General features: G+C 36.0%; 2 protein-coding genes across 3 annotated transcripts in view; both read left to right on the forward strand.

Annotated features, from left to right (window-relative positions):
• The window catches only part of LOC113395897 (hemolin-like), a 284,073-nt gene that overhangs the window by 104,566 nt on the left and 158,817 nt on the right, over positions 1-20,690 (forward strand). The window lies entirely within an intron of this gene.
• The window catches only part of LOC113395877 (kinesin-like protein KIF3A), a 31,778-nt gene that overhangs the window by 6,808 nt on the left and 4,280 nt on the right, over positions 1-20,690 (forward strand). For both annotated transcript variants that reach the window (XM_064219687.1, XM_064219688.1), the window contains exons 3-12: positions 10,538-10,743; positions 12,173-12,303; positions 13,353-13,552; positions 14,593-14,790; positions 15,831-15,961; positions 16,541-16,593; positions 17,083-17,210; positions 18,351-18,427; positions 18,606-18,786; positions 19,378-19,614. In XM_064219687.1, the coding sequence (XP_064075757.1) occupies positions 10,538-10,743; positions 12,173-12,303; positions 13,353-13,552; positions 14,593-14,790; positions 15,831-15,961; positions 16,541-16,593; positions 17,083-17,210; positions 18,351-18,427; positions 18,606-18,786; positions 19,378-19,614 (1,542 nt within the window). The remainder of the gene's footprint in view (positions 1-10,537; positions 10,744-12,172; positions 12,304-13,352; positions 13,553-14,592; positions 14,791-15,830; positions 15,962-16,540; positions 16,594-17,082; positions 17,211-18,350; positions 18,428-18,605; positions 18,787-19,377; positions 19,615-20,690) is intronic.

The raw sequence follows: 20,690 nt of genomic DNA on the forward strand, positions 1-20,690 counted from the left end.
ATATAAGTAGTTAAGTGCAATAGTCTTGTATTATAAATAAAGATATATTAATCATAAACTCTCAGTAGTGCACAATATAGCCGAGTTATTAGCAAATCGCATGAAATACGTAAATCTAAGGTTTGTTTATCTTTTTTCCTACTTCCATTGGAATAGGTTATATATAAGTAATTTCATGATGATCAGTTCGGTAGTTAAGACGTGAAAGCGTAACAAATATATAATCACGTTTGTATTTATATCAAAGTAGTTTTGTGCCTCGACTTCGTGCCTATGCCCTGGAGCTTAAGCATGCTTCATACCAAATTTAATCAAAATCGGTTCAGTAACAGACCGACAGAGTTACCCTCTGATAATTATAATATATGTATACTTTTACGCGCGCGAAATTTATTAAACTTTACCGATGGCACACAAACCGTGACGCCCAATTTGACTCCCTCGAGGGGGTGAATTAAAAAAAAAGTTTATGTCCTTCACCTGGACTCGAACTATCTCCATACCAAATTCCATCTAAATCGGTTCAGCGTCTTAATCGTGAATCGGTAACAGACAGATTTGCCTTCACTCACGTCAATTTTGTGTCGTATTTGTATGCCGGTGTCTGCTTAGTCCATTCCAAAGTAACAGGAAAATATGTATATTGTAATTTCAGCAGTTCGGGACGGCAAAATAAAATTATGTTTTACAATGACGCTCCAATCTCTCTGTATTTCTTTACAAACCCTCACAATCATCCAATTGTTTTCCTTATGACAGCTCAATCATTTTTAATATAAGAAACAGTGTTACATGCCAGTAGGTATTAAATGTTATTCCATATAAAAGAATATTAACTAAACTTGTACAAATTATTGATCAATGAATTACAATAATTATTGTATATATTTATAATATGTGATATTATTAATGATATAATTAATTATGATATCCTATGACGTAGCACCGTATTGGAGGCTAGGGCTAGTCTCTAACAATAGTATAGCGAATATTTCGGCGTTTCGGGGCCTCCCTGAAAATGGGAGGGGTGGACGCGTTGTTTAGTAAAATGGCTAGGCTGTTATACGAATAGCTAATTAAGCAAGTTATCGTAGATTTGAGCATGTTTCGTACTCTTACGTACAGAATACCTACTTTAGTCTTCTATGAAAATTGTTTACAAATAGAATATTCCTGTGCGTTCTAATTTAATGGCGTGACGTCATAGCGTTGCATCAAGGCCGCAGAAACCATTAGACATTTTTTTTTTTTATAATTTACATGCTTAATAAAGAAATACAAATTGCCAAGATCTTTCGATGTAAGGAATGGTTAATATTTCTTACAGCGCCATTGTCTATGGGCGGTGGTGAACACTTACCACCAGGTGGCAACTTTGCTCCGAACCTATAGTTGATTTACGTTTAATAAATCCTACATAATAAACGAATTATTATTATTATTAAACGTTTTCGACATTTTTGCATTAAATAAAATACGTAACCGAAAACGAAATAGATCAACATTGCACAATGCAAGTTTTTCAGCGAAAGTATGATTTGTATAAAATTAAGCAAATTTCAGTACCCATCTGTGTGAGCTTCCATTGGAGCTCGCGAGACAAGATGGCGTCCAGACCATATTGATTTTATCGTACATACCTACTCTGGGATAGCGTTGCTCTTCGTACTCGATTAGTTATTTACAAATTGCTTGTTATTAAATAAATATATATTTTTTACGATTTAACTAATAAGATTATTGTAAAAAGAGACTATCATTTTATGTAGTGCTTGAAATATCTCAAATCAAATCAAATAAATACTCTTTATTGTACAGAAATAAACATATACTCAATGATATAACATTAAATTATTCGAAGATGCACTATTTTTTAATTTCTTGAATTATTATAAATTTAATTCGTACCCTTTTTATAATACGAACACATTTCTTTTTTTTTATATTTGACATTATTATTAAGTACAAAATGTTAAAAAATATGTATGACATATTTTTTTTAATATTAAATGTTGTCGAAGTTACGATAGGTAAGGCCGGTATTTTTACGATGAATATATACGTATGAATATATATAAGGTATACTATTGGCGGAAGTAGGCTAAAAATACCATTAACTTTGAGATTTACATTTTTATATTTTTTATGTCTATAATTACACTGGCTTACTCACCCTTCGATTAGGAACATAACAATACAAAAAATGATGATAGAAAACTAATCAGTAGTTGTTACCTACGCATTGGTCAATTATAGGTTAGTCATTTTTTTTAATTTTCATTTTATAATGTAGGTACGTAAATAATGTATAGTTATATATTTATTTATACTTTGTTGTTCAACATTAGAAAATGGACGTCAACTACAGAAAATTATAATAAATTATGCTTATGATTTATACATTGCTATCTTTGCCTTTTTTGTCAATTTCGAAAATACGATGTCAAATAACATTGAGCTAGATGGGCGTGGTCGTCTAAAATTCAGCCGACCGCGTAAAGAAAGAGGTTGTATGTTTATTTTTTTTATAGTTTATTAATCCATATCTTCTATTATGGCGCGAATTTCCTTGACATTAATATATTTTTAAATAAACAATGGGGCTCGTATGAATTCAACGTAATAGAAATCAGATGATTCGTCCCTTGTATTCCAACCACAAGAGCGAAGACAAACAGACAACTCTGACCTTGAATTGACGCGATATCATTGGTCGATCTCAAATATATATTCATTATGAATTCCCGAAACAAATGCGTTTTGCACGGCGGCGAATTTGCTATCGGAACTTTTGAAGTAAAATGAAATGTGTGCTATAGTTTAGGGTACATCTAGTGTGTGGTATATAAATATATATACTAAATTAGTCTTGATCGATTTCGGCGAAAGCTGTCAATCTCAAGGTAGACCAACGCAAGACATACAATGCTCAAGTGTGTGCAAAACACAACACTTTGAATACCCTTATTAGGTACACGGGCTGGGTATCATTTTAACCCCACGTCGTCTGTGTGAGGATTTTTATTGACATTATGTAGCGAGTTACCCCAGCTATGTCATAGGATGTTTTATTATATCATATTTTACATGATATTACTGTTGTAATTAATTGTTTAATAATTTGTTAAACTTTAATTCGTATTATTTTATGTGGCGTAATATTTAAGACTTGGCACAAATACGTTTATTGATTTTTTTGGAACTGTAAGGCATCAGAGTTTTCAGGTACGTACAGTGGGGTAGCTAGGTGAACAAGGGTCCTGGTGCATAGGAAGAGAATCGGGCCCTCACCCCCTCTTTATTACTTACTAACTTATATTGTCCTTCAAAATTATAGATAGGAAAAAAAAGCCCTGATGCACTGCACCTGGCTCTAAGACAGCTACGCCACTGGGTACGCACTGTTAAGATCTGGAATAACCTTCCGACCTCCGTATTCCTCACCGCCATCAATGTTCAAGTCTAAAGTGAATAGGCATCTTTTAGAAAAGCGCGCTCCACCTTAGGGTGGAGATAACTTTCTAGATACAGCCTAAGGTGCTAGATCACATATTTAAAAAAAAAAGAAGATCTGTTACGAGAAATAACCAGACGATTGCGAGGGATTGAGAAATATATTTGTTGGAGACTTATTAACATAAACATAACATAACATAATCAGCCTGTAAATTTCCCACTGCTGGGCTAAGGCCTCCTCTCCCGTTGAGGAGAAGGTATGGAGCATATTCCACCACGCTGCTCCAATGCGGGTTGGTGGAATACACATGTGGCAGAATTTCGTTGAAATTAGACACATGCAGGTTTCCTCACGATGTTTTCCTTCACCGCCGAGCACGAGATGAATTATAAACAAATTAAGCACATGTAAATTCAGTGGTGCCTGCCTGGGTTTGAACCCGAAATCATCGGTTAAGATGCACGCGTTCTAACCACTGGGCCATCTCGAAATATGATCAAGCTTAAATTTATTTTGGCATCCTGATCTGCTAAAGTTATACCAACTAAAGGTATGCGTATTTTTTTTTAAAACAGTGATTACGATCGAACTTCTGCAACACGATAAGGTATTAATTTGTTATCATCAATGTCAATTATAATTTATATTATTATGCGATGATTGTATAATCGTATCTATTAAGGGAGGGGTTTTTTTTATATACATAACAACACTAGCTGCGGACCCGACTTCGTACGGGTGACTCAAGAAGTAAATGTATTTTTGGAAGCAAGTTATTTTAATTAGAAGAGTAAAATGACAGAATTCGTCACGTAAGGGAAAATTGAGGTCTAAGCGAATAGAATATATGTTAATATTAATTTAATATTGGAATAGAGTATATGTTATCAGAGGTACAGAAAAGACATAGAACACCAGACACCTGCTTTAGAACAACAGTGGGAAATTATTTTAAACAAAGCGTTATATAAATTAAAGCGTAATTTTCACATCAAAATCGTGTTTGGAATAAATAACTTCGAAAATAGTTCCCCTGGTTAATTTATGGTTGGGATAGAGTATAATTTAAATGAGATTCGTTTTTATAAAAACAAATGCGTTATTTGTAACAGAAACACTGATTAAAAATTTTGTGGTTTGGTCCTTAAACGACAAAAGTACATTTATGACAATATTTATTTACATAAGATTTACCTATTTGTTTATTTATTGGGATCCCTAACAGTCGTACATAATATGCGTCCAAAACTCACTCTACATTAAATTAAAACTAACTATATACAACCGATTACAGTACAACTCACCATTCTCATACAAAATTACAAAAAAAGTCTTTATGTCAATTTAAAAAAAAAAAAGAAAACAAATATTTAAATAAAAATAACAAGCAAAGAAAAGAAGTAAATAATTAAATTTTAAAACCTTATTTTAGTTAAAAAAAATCCAAAAAATTTAACTAACTAAATTTTTTAACTATTTATTAACATCAAGTCCTTAAATATAAAAAAATATGAATTAAAAATAGTTACTGTATAAATCTTGACCGCGTGGAATGATCAAGTATGCTAGCAGCATTTCCCCGTTGAATCACAATTCCGATCCTCTGGGCAACGAACCAGCCCTCCTGTCACCAGTGGAGACAATAAGGCGAGGTGTTATACTTTTAATGAAGCTCTTTGCACTTCTACTCCAAGGTCCAAGTGTTTCAACAGCAAAAATTGCCATGTTGCAAATCATAGATTATTTAATTTATTCGAGTTAAAACGGTTGCTTATTTTTAAAATAATAACGATATTACCCAAAAATACATTTATAATAATATACTTTAACTAATATAAATGCAAAAGTCTGTCTGTCTGTTGGTCTTGAATTTTGAAGCCTTAGCTAAATTAAATGGAATTTGCTATGATAATTTATTATGCCTAACATAACGACTAAACTCTAAAAAGCGACAAATAGATATAGATATATAACAACATATATGTATATGTTAGTTGTGTCTATTGTGATTATCAAAAGTAAGGATTATTGATAATTGCCCGTTTTAGTACCAGGTCGCAAATCCGGTTGCATATTTACAATATATATGTACTTCAAACTCGACCCGATCGTGAAACGCTGAACATTGAACCCCGGCTGTCCGCCATTTTGACGAGGCCTTCAGATGTTCTCGTAGTTCAAATCTCATTTCAGTTTATATATCGTGCTTGTTATATTTCTTGACAGTTGATAAAAAATATATACATATATTCTATCTTGTTGATTTATATGTATCATAATATAAGTTTTATTTATTTATTTATTCTTATATGTTTACTTTATAATTTGAAATTTGAATGGTTTTCTTTTTTTTTTTTAATTTGTTTCATCTTTAATAGGCACAGTAGTATTTTTTTGTTATTACATGACGAGTTAGCCTGTAAAAACGATGTATATTGTAATATTTCGAAGACTTTTATGTATATATAGAATTGGATACTTTGTATATCACGTTGGCTCCCAAATAAATAAATTAAAAAAAATAAAATCAGTTTATATTATTAAAGATTATCTATTATTTTTCGAAAAAAATTGTTAAATAATTATCGGAGTTTAAAACGTATTTAATAGTATAATTATAACGTAAACGTAATTTAAAAAAAATAACCAACATTATTTGGCAGAACTGAACCGCCTTTGTGATACTGAGAATGATAATTTTTAGTTCTGTCAATATTTGAAATTCTTACAATAATATAATCTGTTACATCTAATTTAATTAAGACAAAGGCGAAAATCGTACATCTCCGATAATAAAAAAATACCCCCAAAAAGGACAAAGTTTTTACTATAAATTTCACACTTAAAACTAAATATTAATAAACGCTATTTCATCTCATACTAATAAAGATTAAATTAATATAATAATCAACGCATAACATAGGGAATCCAGGTCGCAGCAACAAAAGCAGCGTTATATACCCAAGCTAATATTTGCCGCATAATATATCTCGCCCGAGGCTCCCCCCTCCCCTTTTCCCCAGGAGCTGCGAGCTAAAATCAATAGATGCATCGCGCATTCAAACCGCGCGGGTCGCGGGCCGCGGCCCTGTTCTAATGACCCAGTTGATACGGGATTGGTCGAAAGTTCCGACTATCATAGTTCTATATCATTCTTTTATGTAGTATGCGTTCTATATTCGATGTTTTATATATTAACCAGCAACCAGATTCGGCTTCGAACATATAAAGGACTACATAACAAAAAAAAAATGATCTTGTATTTTATATTCAGCCTAAAAAAAGTTTTTTCTCATTTGAATGACTTAGGAACGCATAGATAACAATTGTACACTAATTTATGCAAAAGGCCTGACCTATTTTATTTTAAGTCATATTATATCAATATCTGAATTTACCGTAACATATAGATATACTCAGAGCCGTCTCAAGCTATGCTGGGGTCCTTGGGCAACCATGAATTTGGGGCCCTTTTGATAGATATTTACTACTATTTACAAATACTTTGCTTATGGCCGGGCCTTAACTATAGTTTCAAATAAGCGGTGCGGTAAGTAATAAAATTATTTAACCTGAGTTTCCTTCCTTTCATGATTCTTTCCTTCACCGAGCACGAGATTAATTATAAATACAAATTAACCACATGACAGTTCAGTGGTGCTGGGTTTTGAACCCGCAATCATCGGTTAAGATGCACGCGTTCTAAATTTCTTTCGTAAATTCGTAGGAATCTGATTGGTTGGACAATTTTATGGCTATTTTATAGTATATCTATTTCTTTCATGAAGAGCACGTCTTTCTACTTTTAATAGCGACTGTCGTCAATGGCCTTTTTTGATAAATATGTTAGTTATTTCTTACAAATCACTTTCGAAAATATAGATAGTCAACGTGAGCACAAACGTGTGAAGGAAATTGTTGGTTCTTCGGGGCCCTCTCAGGAGGGGCCCCATGTTCCCAATGGAAAAAACGGTAATGGATATACCTCGTCGCGGACTATTTTCTAGGTGATTTCAATATCTAGAAATTTTCGATAGGTAGCATTCATTCTCACCGTTAAGGCGTTCTTAAGAAACGCATTCGTAACGTTGATAATAATTAGCAAAAAAGGTTTTATTTAAAACCGTTCTATTTTAACAGTATTCATAATAACAAAGATGATTTTAATAATGATTTAAATTTTGACAAACATTGCATAGACACGAGAAGCAAAGATATACTTGCAACACCGTGGACGAGTTAGATTTTGACATACATTCGCCTTTAGCGAAATAAAAAAAAAACACATATTATTGTCAAAATATTATTCTATATTTAAATTTTTAATTTAATGTCGCTGAAGTATTAATTGAACAGATATATGTATTTATAAATCCTTGTTTTTTTGGGTCATTCTGGGCATTTAAAATGTAAAATTGGAAAATCCTGGGTCTTCACATGATGTTTATATTTATGTCGACCTTTATTCACGGGGACAGGAAAAGGAAAACTAAATGAAGAACTAACTACACGTCCCGGGTTCACACAACAACAAAGGCCTATATACAAATTTCAGGTTGAAGACGAAATATTATAAGAAATTTTCTTGTTTTTATCCGGCAAGGAATGTTTAAATTCTCGGCTCTTCTCAACTATAATATGCACGTATTATACATGTAAACCTTCCTCTTGAGTCGCTCTGTTTATTGATGAAAACCGTATTGAAATCCGTTGCGTAGTTCAAACGCATCAACGGGAATGCGACTTTGTTAATATATTATGTAAACAATAAAGTATATATATATTATATATCTAAGAACCGAAGAACATAGTCTGGTATGAGCTTCTGGAGAAATTCCTCAATATATATATATATATATATGTTAAGTTGCGCCAAGGTTCACGAGAACATCTCAACGTCCCACTCTATCTTGACCTAATTAGCTATACTTCAGAATATATATACTATGTCAACATACATAACCTAATATATATATTTGATTTAACATTGCCGTTTCATAAATTAAAATGATTTGTAGAAAATACACTGGTAAAGAAGGCATATTATTCGATACAAGATTATATTGATGATAAAAAAGCATACATACATATATAACTGTATTTAACTAACATGACTGTATTCTTAGATGTTGAAAAAGAGTAACTACTGTGTTTGTTGCCGGTTCACGGTAGAATCTACATTCCGAACCGGTGGTAGTTTCACTTAATGTAGTTTCTTAAATGACGATTCAAAAGTGCTTGTAAAAGCCTACTCGAATGAAGTATATTTTGATTTTTAATATTGATCTATGTATTTAGACGAGATGGCCCAGTTGTTAGAACGCGTGCATCTTAACCGATGATTGCGGGTTCAAAACCCAGCACCACTGAATTGTCATGTGGTTAATTTGTATTTATAATTAATCTCGTGCTCGGTGAATGAAAGAATCACGAGGAAACTCAGGTTAAAGAATTTTATTACTCATAAAGAACTTCACAGTTCACTTGTACATCGAGCAATACCTGTAACTTAAATACAAAGTTGCTTTCAATGGTAGAATCAAAGTCAAAGTCAAAAGTCAAATCTTTATTCAATATAGAAGTGTTTACACTTGCTTATTGATTGTCAAAAATCTACCACCGGTTCGGAATTTAGCACCTCGGACCTGAGAAGAACCGGCGAAAGAAACTCAGCGGGATATTTTTTTTTTTTTTTTTAATCTTGGGCAGGAAGGTTGTGTAGGTATATAGAAGGTCATAGGCTAATTTTAATCCCTTCGGGGCGGTAAAATGGCAGCGACGCTTTGTGTGCTATAGGTAAAATTTTATAATTTAATTATATAATATTAAATTTACGCGCGGGCAAAGCCGCAGGACCTAGTTTGTAATGCCTTTGTATCTTCACTATTAATGTAACTTGCTTACTTGTTTTAAAACATTGTATATCATTATATAGCATAAATCAAAGTCGCTTACCCAGCGGTAAGTGTCTGTCCCTGTGTATGCTTAGATATTTAAAATGACACAATGGATTTTGTTGCGGTTTTTTGTAATAGATAGATTGATTCGAGAGGAAGGTTTATATGTATAATACACGCACAATATAGTAGAGAAACACTGATATTTTTGGAGGTTTCTAATGTGACGTCGTCAATAAACATTTTTTTTTTCGCTTACAATGTAAACGCTGGCTGAATTCTGACATAGATCAAAATAATGTACTAAACTATTGTAAACCTTAAAAAGGCCTTCAAAGAGTCCGCGATGATATATGTATAACTCTTAGGAATAACCTACAATAGCCATTTTTATCCTTAACTCTTTACGAGAAATAATGGCTTATTTTCGAAGCGATTTTAAGCAATACAGCATTAATTCATATCCAATTAAGTGCCTTAAATACATTGTGCATTTCATATAGATCAATATGGCCGTTTACAGCGTGTGATTTAAATGAATATTTTCGAAGATATTACAGATTTAAAACGCAGGGACATAGCGGTTTGTATTGTCTAATGACTGAAAAACTGTGAACGTTGTAGGACATTCTGTAGTATATTTAGTATCAGCATTGCACCCGTGCGAAACCGGAGCGGGTCGCTAGTATATAATATTGTTGTGTTCCGGTTTAAAGAGCGTGTAACTACAGATACAAGGGACATAAGATCTCAGTTCCCAGGGTTTGCGGCGCATTGGCGATGTAAGGAATGGTTAATATTTCTTACAGCGTGAATGTCTTTGGGCGGCGGTGGCACTATAAAAATTAGGGGTTGGTTGTCGGGTGTTAGGTATAAAAAGCCCATGTCCTACAAAGTCAAAGTCAAGACAAAAATCTTTATTCATTATAGAAGCGTTACACTTGCTTATTGATAGTCAATAATCTACCGCCGGTTCGGAAATTAATACCTCGGACCTGAGGAGAACCGGCGAAAGAAACTGCCTTGGACTTCAAGCTCGCTTCATACATTATACATTCGTGGTTTGGCTTTAAAAGAGCAACATACAGACAGACAGACAAACGGAGTTATTTCTCATTTATAATCTTAGTATAAATAATGGAAGTATCTTCGAAATTTCTAACACCAGGTTTTTTTTTTTCAGATGGACATCTATGTTCAGACAGCGAACCCGATCGTGGAGCAGGTCCTCAAAGGTTACAATGGAACTATATTCGCGTATGGTCAGACTGGAACCGGGAAGACGTACACAATGGCCGGAAGTAACTCCGCGCCGGAACTGCGAGGCATCATACCGAACTCCTTCGCCCATATATTCAGCCACATCGCGAAGGCGAAGGACGACGAAAAGTGAGGATTTACAACTAGATTATTCTGCGAATAAAAAAAAAAACGAAATTAATGAAAATTACAGAAAAAAAATATGTATATTTCGATTAGCTTACGCGCACCAGTTCTAAGAAAGAGTTCTGCTATAAAAGATGTTATAAAATCGAAATATACTATATTCAAGTAGGCTTTTACAAGCACTTTTGAATCGTCATTTAACAAACTATTTAAAGTAAAGCTACCACCGGTTCGGAATGTAGATTCTACCGAGAAGAACCGACAATAAGCTCAGTAGTTACTCTTTTTCAACATCTAAAAATACAGTCGTGTTAGTTAAATACAATTATATATGTATGTTATGTCTCCTGCCTGGAAGTCGACGAGCATTAACTCCACGCTTTTTTATCATCAATATAATCTTGTGTCCAATAATATGCCTTCTTTACCAATGTTTTTGCTACAAATGATATATATTTAAATAAATGATTATGATGTCGTTCTGACCGATTTCGGCACGGGGCCAATTTCAAGGGAGACCTGCTAACGCAGGACGTTTTAGTGTACAAGTGTGTCAAACACAGGAGCACTCTCTATTCCTTGCACATAATCCGATGGGACGGCGAATCCAACAAGATCGGAAAAAGTGCAGACCCGAATCAACGGCTTTGCATGTTTTCCGAAATTTCGTCGGATAAATCCAATTAATTTTCTATTGACCTGGTCTTATAAACAGCCACTAAACCAACGCGGCATCGAGTTTATTTAAATAGGTATTGTATGTTAATAAATTCTCTCGGACGCTATTTTTCATAATGGAATCACGTGGGTTCTTTTCCCGGCCGAGTCTCAGGACCAGCAGAACCAACGGCAATTAAATTCTGGAAAGAAGTATCTTATTGTAATCAGAGCCGTCTCAAGCTATGCTGGGGCCCTTGAGCACTCATGAATTTGGGGTCCTTTTGGTAGATATTTACTACCATGGACAAATATTTTGCTTATAGCCAGGCCTTGAGTATAGTTTCAAATAAACGGTGCGGTAATTTTCGTAAATTCGTAGGAATCTGATTGGTTGTACAATCTTATGGCTATTTTATAGTATATCTATATCTATCATGAATATTGAGTCTTTCTACTTTTAATAGCGACTGTCGTCAATAGCCTTTTTAATAAATATGTTAGTTATTTCTTACAAATATATCATATCACTTTCGAAAATTTAAATAGAAGTCAACGTGAGCACAAACGTGTGAAGGAAATTGTTAGTTCTTCGGGGCCCTCTCAGGATGGGGGCCCTGGGCACGTGCCCCATGTGCCCTAAGGTAAAGACGGTAATGACTGTAATACAACAAGACAAACTATTTTTTTTGTGGAATAACTGACGATTGGGTTCTATTACTAGATGTGTTAAAATTGGAGCAATGTTCATTGGACGATAACATTTCTCTATCAGGTTCCTGGTCTGCGTTACGTATCTTGAGATATACAACGAAGAAGTACGGGACCTGCTTGGGAACAACCCCCACCAGAGCCTTGAGGTGAAGGAGAGACCAGATATAGGAGTATTCGTCAAGGATCTAACAGGTATTGAGATGTTGATTTAAACATAAGTGATAAAATTAACTCTTGGACTTGACATCTTTAGGGCCCGATTCAGCAGCAATGTGTCCAATACCCACTTCGGTACCATGAAATCTATCAGGTGCAGGCATTCTCAGAGCAGATCTAATCAAGTGCCCTTGATAGTTTTGTGAATGAACTGATTTCCAAGAAGTCTGTCCGTTGTACACGTCATGGGTTCTTAAACGAAAGTAACCCCATATTAAATCCAACTTAACCGATGAATGCGATGACCATAGAATTTAAATGTGCTTAATTTGTTATAAATTCCTGTCGTGCTCGGAGGCGATGAAAAACATCGTGAGGCAACCTGCATGTGTCTGATATTCATTTATAATATTCATCAGATATTCTACCGCCAAATAACAGTACTCTGTATTGTTGTGTTCCGGGTAAAACGGTCAGTGAGCCAGTGTAATCACAGGCACAAGGGACATCTTGGTTCCCAAGGTTGGTGGCGCATAGGTGATGTAAGGAATGGTTAATATTTCTTACAGCGCGTTTGTCTGGCGCGCGGGCGGTGGTGACCACTTACCATCAGGTGGCCCATATGCTCGTCCGTCAATAAATCTCATAAGAAAAAAATCAAGGAAATACTATCATATTTATTCACTAATTGGATCGGAGCAGCGTGGTGGATAAAGCTCCAAGCGTCGTCTTGAAAGGGGATGGCCTTAGTCCAGCTGTGGGTTATTTACAGCCTGCCATTGTACTTTTATACAATTTACGTATTTCTCAATTTTGCCCACGGCCCATAGTCAATGCAGGCCCCTAGGCAGTTACATATACTGCCTAACGAATAATCTGACTTGGAACATTTTAGTTCCCAAAGCTGGTGACGCATTATCGATGTGAATTGTGATAGAAGCATATCTCTGTTGTTGCACCAGCTCACTCACCTTTCACGGACCACCACAATACAAAGCCAAACAATAGGTTTGACAGTGGAATTCTTCATGAGTAACACCTACATAGGTCGATTGACCAACCACAGCTTGCGTTTTGGTTTCCAGGGTACGTAGTCCACAACGCAGACGAGCTCGAGAAGATAATGGCGGTCGGAAACAAGAACAGGCACATCGGGGCGACAGCCATGAACATAGAAAGCTCCAGGTCACACGCGATCTTCTCCATAACAGTGGAGAACAGCAAGCGAGGGTCTGATGGGAAGATGCACGTCAAGATGGGGAAATTGCACCTTGTCGACTTGGCGGTAAGGTTGATTTTATTTTAATATAAATATCTTATAGAGATTGATACATCAATTATTTCATTTCAAATGTTGGAAAAGAAAAACTACTGAGTTTCTCGCCGGTTCTTCCCGGTAGAATCTACATTTCGAACCGGTGGCAGCTTCACGTTTAGTAAATTGTATTTATAATAAAATGACGATTCAAAAGTACTCGTAAAAGTCTACTTGAATAAAGTATCTTTTGATTTTGATCTTCAATAACTTAGTGGAGGCTCTGTGCAAAGTCGTCTGGGTAGACATCGAGCGCTCATAATATATTCTATTGTCAAACCAAATACATTTTTCCGTTTCATAGATTCAAGTCATTTGTAAAAAATACATCGGTAAAGAAGGCATATTATTCGATACAAGATTATATTGATGATAAAAAAGCGTGGAGTTAACGCTCGTTGACTTCCAGGCAGGAGACATGACATACATATATAATTGTATTTAACTAACATGACTGTATTCTTAGATGTTGAAAAAGAGTAACTACTGAGCTTCTTGCCGGTTCTTCTCGGTAGAATCTACATTCCGAACCGGTGGTAGCTTTACTTTAAATAGTCTGTTAAATGACGATTCAAAAGTGCTTGTAAAAGCCTACTTGAATAAAGTATATTTTAATTTTGATTTTGAAATGCTCAATATTGTTGTGATCCGGTTTGAAGGGTGAGTGAGCCAACAGGCACAAGGGACATGACATCAAAGCTTCCAAGGTTAGTGGAGCATTGGTGATGTAAAGAGTGGTTCAAACAGTGGCAATGTCTATCACTGGACGGGTAACGGAAGACCGGCTATTGTGGAGATCATTGGAGTAGGTTAGTCCAGCTTACTAGCAGTTCCAGCGTTTGTCCAGAAGAACACTTCCAGTGATGAAGGTGTATTAGCGATACCGACCCCTTGACTTGAAATAACGAGTATATACTTATTTATAAAAAGGCGTAACTACCATATTACTTTTTAAACTAAGTGGAATCTTCATGAGCCTCTAATAAAGTATGTTTTTAATTAATTTCCAGGGTTCAGAACGTCAAAGCAAAACGCAAGCAACGGGCACGAGGCTGAAGGAAGCGACCAAGATTAACCAATCTTTATCCGTCCTTGGCAACGTCATCTCAGCGCTGGTCGATGGGAAATCGACCCACATACCCTACAGGAACTCGAAGCTGACCAGATTGCTGCAGGATTCCTTGGGGGGTAACTCGAAGACTGTCATGGTTTGTATCTTATACGACATTTTTTATTAAGTAATAGGGCGTATTCTACTATGTTTGAAAAAGTACTTCAAAATGTTGGTTTTCCTAATGAAAAGCCACAAAAATATTTCAGCAAAATAAACACGTTTTCTTGGAATAAAATTAATTTTTTGATGGCGTAATACTGGTAAAAACAACAGTCGTGTACGACTGGCACTCATTCAACGTTAACCGCTACAAATATTTCGTGTTTTTTTGGGATATTTAAGTATATTGCTCATATGATTTAATTTTAATCAAATTTCATCATTTATTTTTTACTACCGAAAGTATCCAATTGCGAAATTATATATATATAAATTTAAAAAATCCTGTTTCAATACATCGGTGGTCTAGCAGCTAAATATATGACTGCAGTTCAATCATTACACCGAGGTCCTGGCTTCAAGCCCCAGGTGGGGACGATGAAAAGTTATTGAATTTTTGTACCGAAAAATTCTCAGTAACAGTACTTAGTCTGGAATATGGTAGTGTCTACATTCCCGTGTCTCGGTGCGCACGTAAAACCTTTGGTCCTGCGTTTGAACTCGTTCCAATCGTGTTGGACTCACCGACTCCTCGGATTATGAGATTGAACATGTCATTTTTTTTTATGATATCGGTAGGCAGACGAGCGAATAGATCACCTGGTAAGTGGTCACTACCACCCATAGACAATGGCGCTGTAAGAAATATTAACCATTCCTTACATCGCCAATGCGCCACCGATTTCTGGAACTAAGATGTTACGTCCCTTGTGCCTATAGTTACACTGGCTCATCCACCCTTCAAATCGGAACATAATAATACTGAGTACTGCTCTTTGGCGGTAGAATATCTGATGTGTGAGTGGTACCTACCCAGACGGGCTTGCACAAAGCCTACCACCAAGTAAAACACGCACTGTTTGCGCACACACTTGTGCACTATAAAATGTCCTGTGCATATTCGGTCTCCCTTAAGATTGAATGTCCAAAATCGTTCAGAAATCACCGTAGATATAAATGATTGATTGTACACAGATAGCAACAGTTGGTCCAGCTGACTCGAACTACGTGGAGACGATCAGCACGCTTCGTTACGCGAACCGCGCGAAGAATATCGAAAACAAGACGCATATCAACAGCGAGCCGGGAGACGCCTTGCTCACTAGGTACAGTTCACTGAATAATGTTTATTTCACCAGTTAGAAAAGGAAATGGATCCTCTGGTGGTAAATACTCAAACAACTGTGCTGTGCTCTGTGTTCCAGTTTGATGAATGAGCTAGTGGAATTGCAGGGACAAGGATAGGGGAAGGGATACTAGAATTAATCTATTGGTTCAAATGACCTTGTCAAGTTATAATGTACGTTGTTTAAATAGCGAACCAAGAAAACTACGGACTTTTTAAATTGTCATCTTACATGTCTGGGTAGGTACCACCCACTCATCAGATATTCAACCGCCAAAAAGCAGTACTCATTATTGTTGTGTTCCGATTTTAGGGTGAGTGAGCCAGTGTAGCTACAGGCACAAGGGATATAACATCTTAGTTCCCAAGACTGGTGGCACATTGTCGATGTAAGCAATGGTTAATATTTCTTACAGCGCCATTGTCTATGGGCGGTGGTGACCAGATTCCGTCAGGTACCATGTGCTCGTCCGCCAACCGATATCATAAAAAGAAATGTAGTTATTTAAAAGCAGATTATGATCGTAATAGTTTTCAACGTAATTTTTACATTTCTCAGATTCCAACAAGAAATCGACCAACTGAAAAAACAACTCGAAGAGAATTCCAACGGTAAGTTTGACCATGACATTATGTTGAAGACTATCATTAAAAAAAACAACTGCGTCTCGGGGCGCCCGACAGAAGTGATAACTTAAACTAATCTAAGTTGAACTATTTAATAACGGAATTGTTTAACTCGATTGCTTGCTTAGGTTTTTACTTAAATGTTATTTATTGATAACATATTTTATTGATTATAAAATATATTTTATTCTTAGTTACAATAGAATATGTACATTAGAATTTTGTGTATGTACATTATTAGTATCATTATTACCGAAAGCCAGACAGACTGGCGCCGTAACGCGTTACGTAACGAAGTTTAATATAAGAAGTTATCACTTCAAAAGACAAATATATAGAATCGAATTCTTTTTGAGGGATTTTGGCAATGGTCAACAGATGTTACAGAGCAAAAATATGTTCGTTAATACACCCCTCTGGCAATCCTTCACGACCACGGAGAGTTAACCTGAACAATTTATTTTTGTGAAACAGAGATAGAAGAAGAAGAAGTAGAGATATCGGAAGAGGAATTATCAGAAGACACTCTCACGGATCCCGAGCTGGATGTACTTGATCCAGAAGAGAAGAAAATCAGAAGGAAAATGCGTAGAGAAGAGAAGGTATGTTTAACGTTATGTTATAATTTAAATCACACGTATGACTTATATAATTAGTAAGTTTAAAGCTTTTTTAATTATATTTAAAAAAAGAACCGGCGTAGGTCTATGTAGTAATTTTTCCATCTTTTAAAATCTATATTAATATTATAAATGCTAAACTGATTTAGATGAAATCTCCTTTGGAGATAGTTTGAGACCAAGAGAAGGACATGAGCTACCTTTTTTATGTAACAGTAAAATGTAGGTGAAGGTTTATATGGTATATTAATAATTTCGTCACAGGTTTAGCTAGTACATAATATGTTAAATAAATACAATTAGATTATTTTAAACCCTTTATGAACAACATTGAGTACTAACTCCAGGTACTATATTTATATAATTTAATAAAAGTAATAAATATATGTTACTATTTTTTTTTTTTTATTTGAGTTTTAAATTTATTCATAGATAAGCTTTGGCGGCTACTTCGCGCGCGTTTGATTTTATGAAAAAAGTTGTAGGCCAAGTTGCTCCTTATTACGTCAGCTATCTGTCAGTGAAAGTCCCGTCAAAATCGGTCCAGCCGGAACAAACAGACAAACAGACACTGAAAAAATGTTATTTTGGTATATATGTACCGTGTATACATACATATATACATATATATTTACATTTAGTAAAAAGCGGTTATTTTAATATTACAAACAGACACTCCAATTTTATTATATGTATAGATAAATGTGAAAAAAAGACCCCAAAAATACTTTTTTTTCCATCGCTACAAGACCTATCTTTGTACGGTTAGAATAAGGCTATAACTATAACAGCTTAAGCATCCCACTGCTGGGCTAAGGCCTCCTCCCCCTTTGAGAAGTTTGAAGCTAATTCCGCTACGCTAGTATGACTTGGTTGACACATGTGGCTAGAACGATCACCACCAATGAATTTCCATGTACTCAATTTGTCACTCGTGCTCGGTGAAGGAAAACATCGTGAGGAAACCTGCCTGAATTTGAGTCTACGTAAATATTTTATATTGCAACAAGGAAAAATGAAATTGTTTTTATCTGTAAACTTTCGCGTACGCATAAAGTCTCAGTAACTCCTATCATGATTGAATCGAACTTTTATTAATAAAGATTATCATTTTTTTTGCAGGAGAAAATAAGTCGCGAAAAAGCTCATCTCGCTCGTAAGGTCCTCGAAGAGAAAAAGGCAGAGTTGCAAAGGACAAAGTGAGTAGGAGTTCATTGACTATACTAAAAACAATAATGTCCATTCTCTGATAAAATGCTTTCCTCAGAGATCCGTTATCAAATCGACGGTGTGACTTTGTAACGGCAAAAAATTTACATACAAATATAATTTATTGAAATCACCTCATATAATACGTATTCGAAATTAATATTCCAGGAAGCAACAGGAAGAGCTGAAAGAAAAGCTGCAGCGCCTGGAGTCCAAAGTGCTGGTGGGGGGAGAGAACCTTCTGGACAAAGCGGACGCTCAGCGCCGTCTGCTGGAACAAGCGGCTGGAGAGCTGGAGCTCAGGAAACTCAACGAGCTGCGGCTCCAGGAAGACTTGCAGAAGAAAGAGGTATATTTAATACAATTAAATGATACTATATAGTTCATCGTACAATAAGTCGGAAAGTATTATTGTCAAAACTGTTTTTTGTATTCTGGGCGCCATATCGGAAATACGTGGTGGGTAGGTACCATCCACTCAGCTATTCTGCCGCCGAGCAGCAATACTTGGTATTGTTGTGTTCCGGTTTAAAGGGCGAGTGAGCCAGTGTAACTACAGGCACAAGGGACGTAAAATCTTAGTACCCAAGGCTGAAGCGAAGGCGAAGTAGGGGAAGGTAATTATTTCTAACAGCACCGATGTCCATGGGCGGTGGTGCCCACGTAACATCAGATGGTCGATTTACAAATATGGGGCTCAAAAACATGCGAGCAAAGATTCTGGAAATTGACCGTTTTCAAGTTCGTATGCCTCGGAGAGCACGTATAGCCGACATTGTGCCATTGTGTCAGATTTGACGTCCCATGGTAATATGAGGGTTAGTCGTAGAGAGTACTTGCGTTGTCAAAGTCGTGTACCATAATATGTCGCACGCGGTACGCTTCTTTGCTGAATTCGTTCAAGAGGATATCATCTCATAATACTTGTAAACACTTCCAGGCTGAACGTCTAGACCTCGAAGAACGTTACTCCAGTCTACAAGAGGAAAATGCAGCGAAGACAAGGAAGCTGAAGCGAGCGGTGCAGCTGCTGAATTCGGCCAAGGCTGAGCTCGCAGACCAGCAACGTGAACAGCAGAGGGAGATGGAAGGGATCCTGGATGGAGTTCGTGCTCTTAGGAGAGAGTTACAGCTGGCTGATTTGGTTCTAGACGCGTACATACCTAAGGAGTATCAAGTTAGTGACTTGAGAAAATTATCTTATGTACATAAAAGGCTAGCCTATGCCTTCAGGCTTGTTTCATCAAATTCGGTTCAGTTTTTGGCTGTGAAAGAGCAACAGACAGACAGAGTTACTTTCGGATTTATAATATTAGTGTAGCTTTAAACTTTTTTTGGGAATGATTTATTTTTATTTTATGTCAAATAGGTATAGACTGTAAATTGGATGGTAAGTAGTCACCACCTATTATTAGTGTTTCTGTGATACGATCACTCGGTGGTGGCTTTTTGCAAACCACTGTGTCTGTGTATGTACCAGCTTTCATCAGATATTCTACCGCCGAACAGCAATAATTACTATTGTTGTGTTCCGGTTTGAAGGGTGAGTGAGCCAGTGTAACTACAGACACAAGGGACGTAGCATCTTAGTTCCCGAGGTTGGTGGCGCATTGGCGATGTCAGGAATAGTTAATATTTCTTACAGCGAAACCTTTATGGGCGGTGGTGACCACTTACCATTACGTGGATTATTTACACCGCCTACTATGTGTAAACTAAATAAAGCGTTAATTAAGCACATGAAAATGAAACTAACTAACCATTACGCCGTTTCGGTTTATTTTTTTTTCTGATCTATCAAACCGACTGTTATCAATTCAAGATGATTTAGGGGGTTCAGGCTGGATCGTTTTATACCAAATACCTTTCTCTTTGGATCTTTCATCAAAGTATTCCTTCCACAAGTCACAGCAAGATTTTTTAATTATGTATGTGTAATCTGACCAAGAAGGATGTAAATCTACTTCAATGCCATCATTGCACCTTTTGATGACCTCCGTAGTTGAGTAGGGTGTACACCGGTTTTCATGGGTACGCCACTCCGAGGTCCCGAGGGTTCGATTCCCGGCCGAGTCGATGTAGAAAAAGTTCATTAATTTTCTGTATTGTCTTGGGTCTTGGTGTTTGTGGTACCGTCGTTACTTCTGATTTTCCATAACACAAGTGCTTTAGCTACTTACATTGGGATCAGAGTAATGTATGTGATGTTGTCCAATATTTATTTATTTATTATTTATTTATTTATTGCACGCT

Source organism: Vanessa tameamea, chromosome 29, assembly GCF_037043105.1.
Source record: "Vanessa tameamea isolate UH-Manoa-2023 chromosome 29, ilVanTame1 primary haplotype, whole genome shotgun sequence".
In the NCBI taxonomy this organism is placed as follows: domain Eukaryota; kingdom Metazoa; phylum Arthropoda; class Insecta; order Lepidoptera; family Nymphalidae; genus Vanessa; species Vanessa tameamea.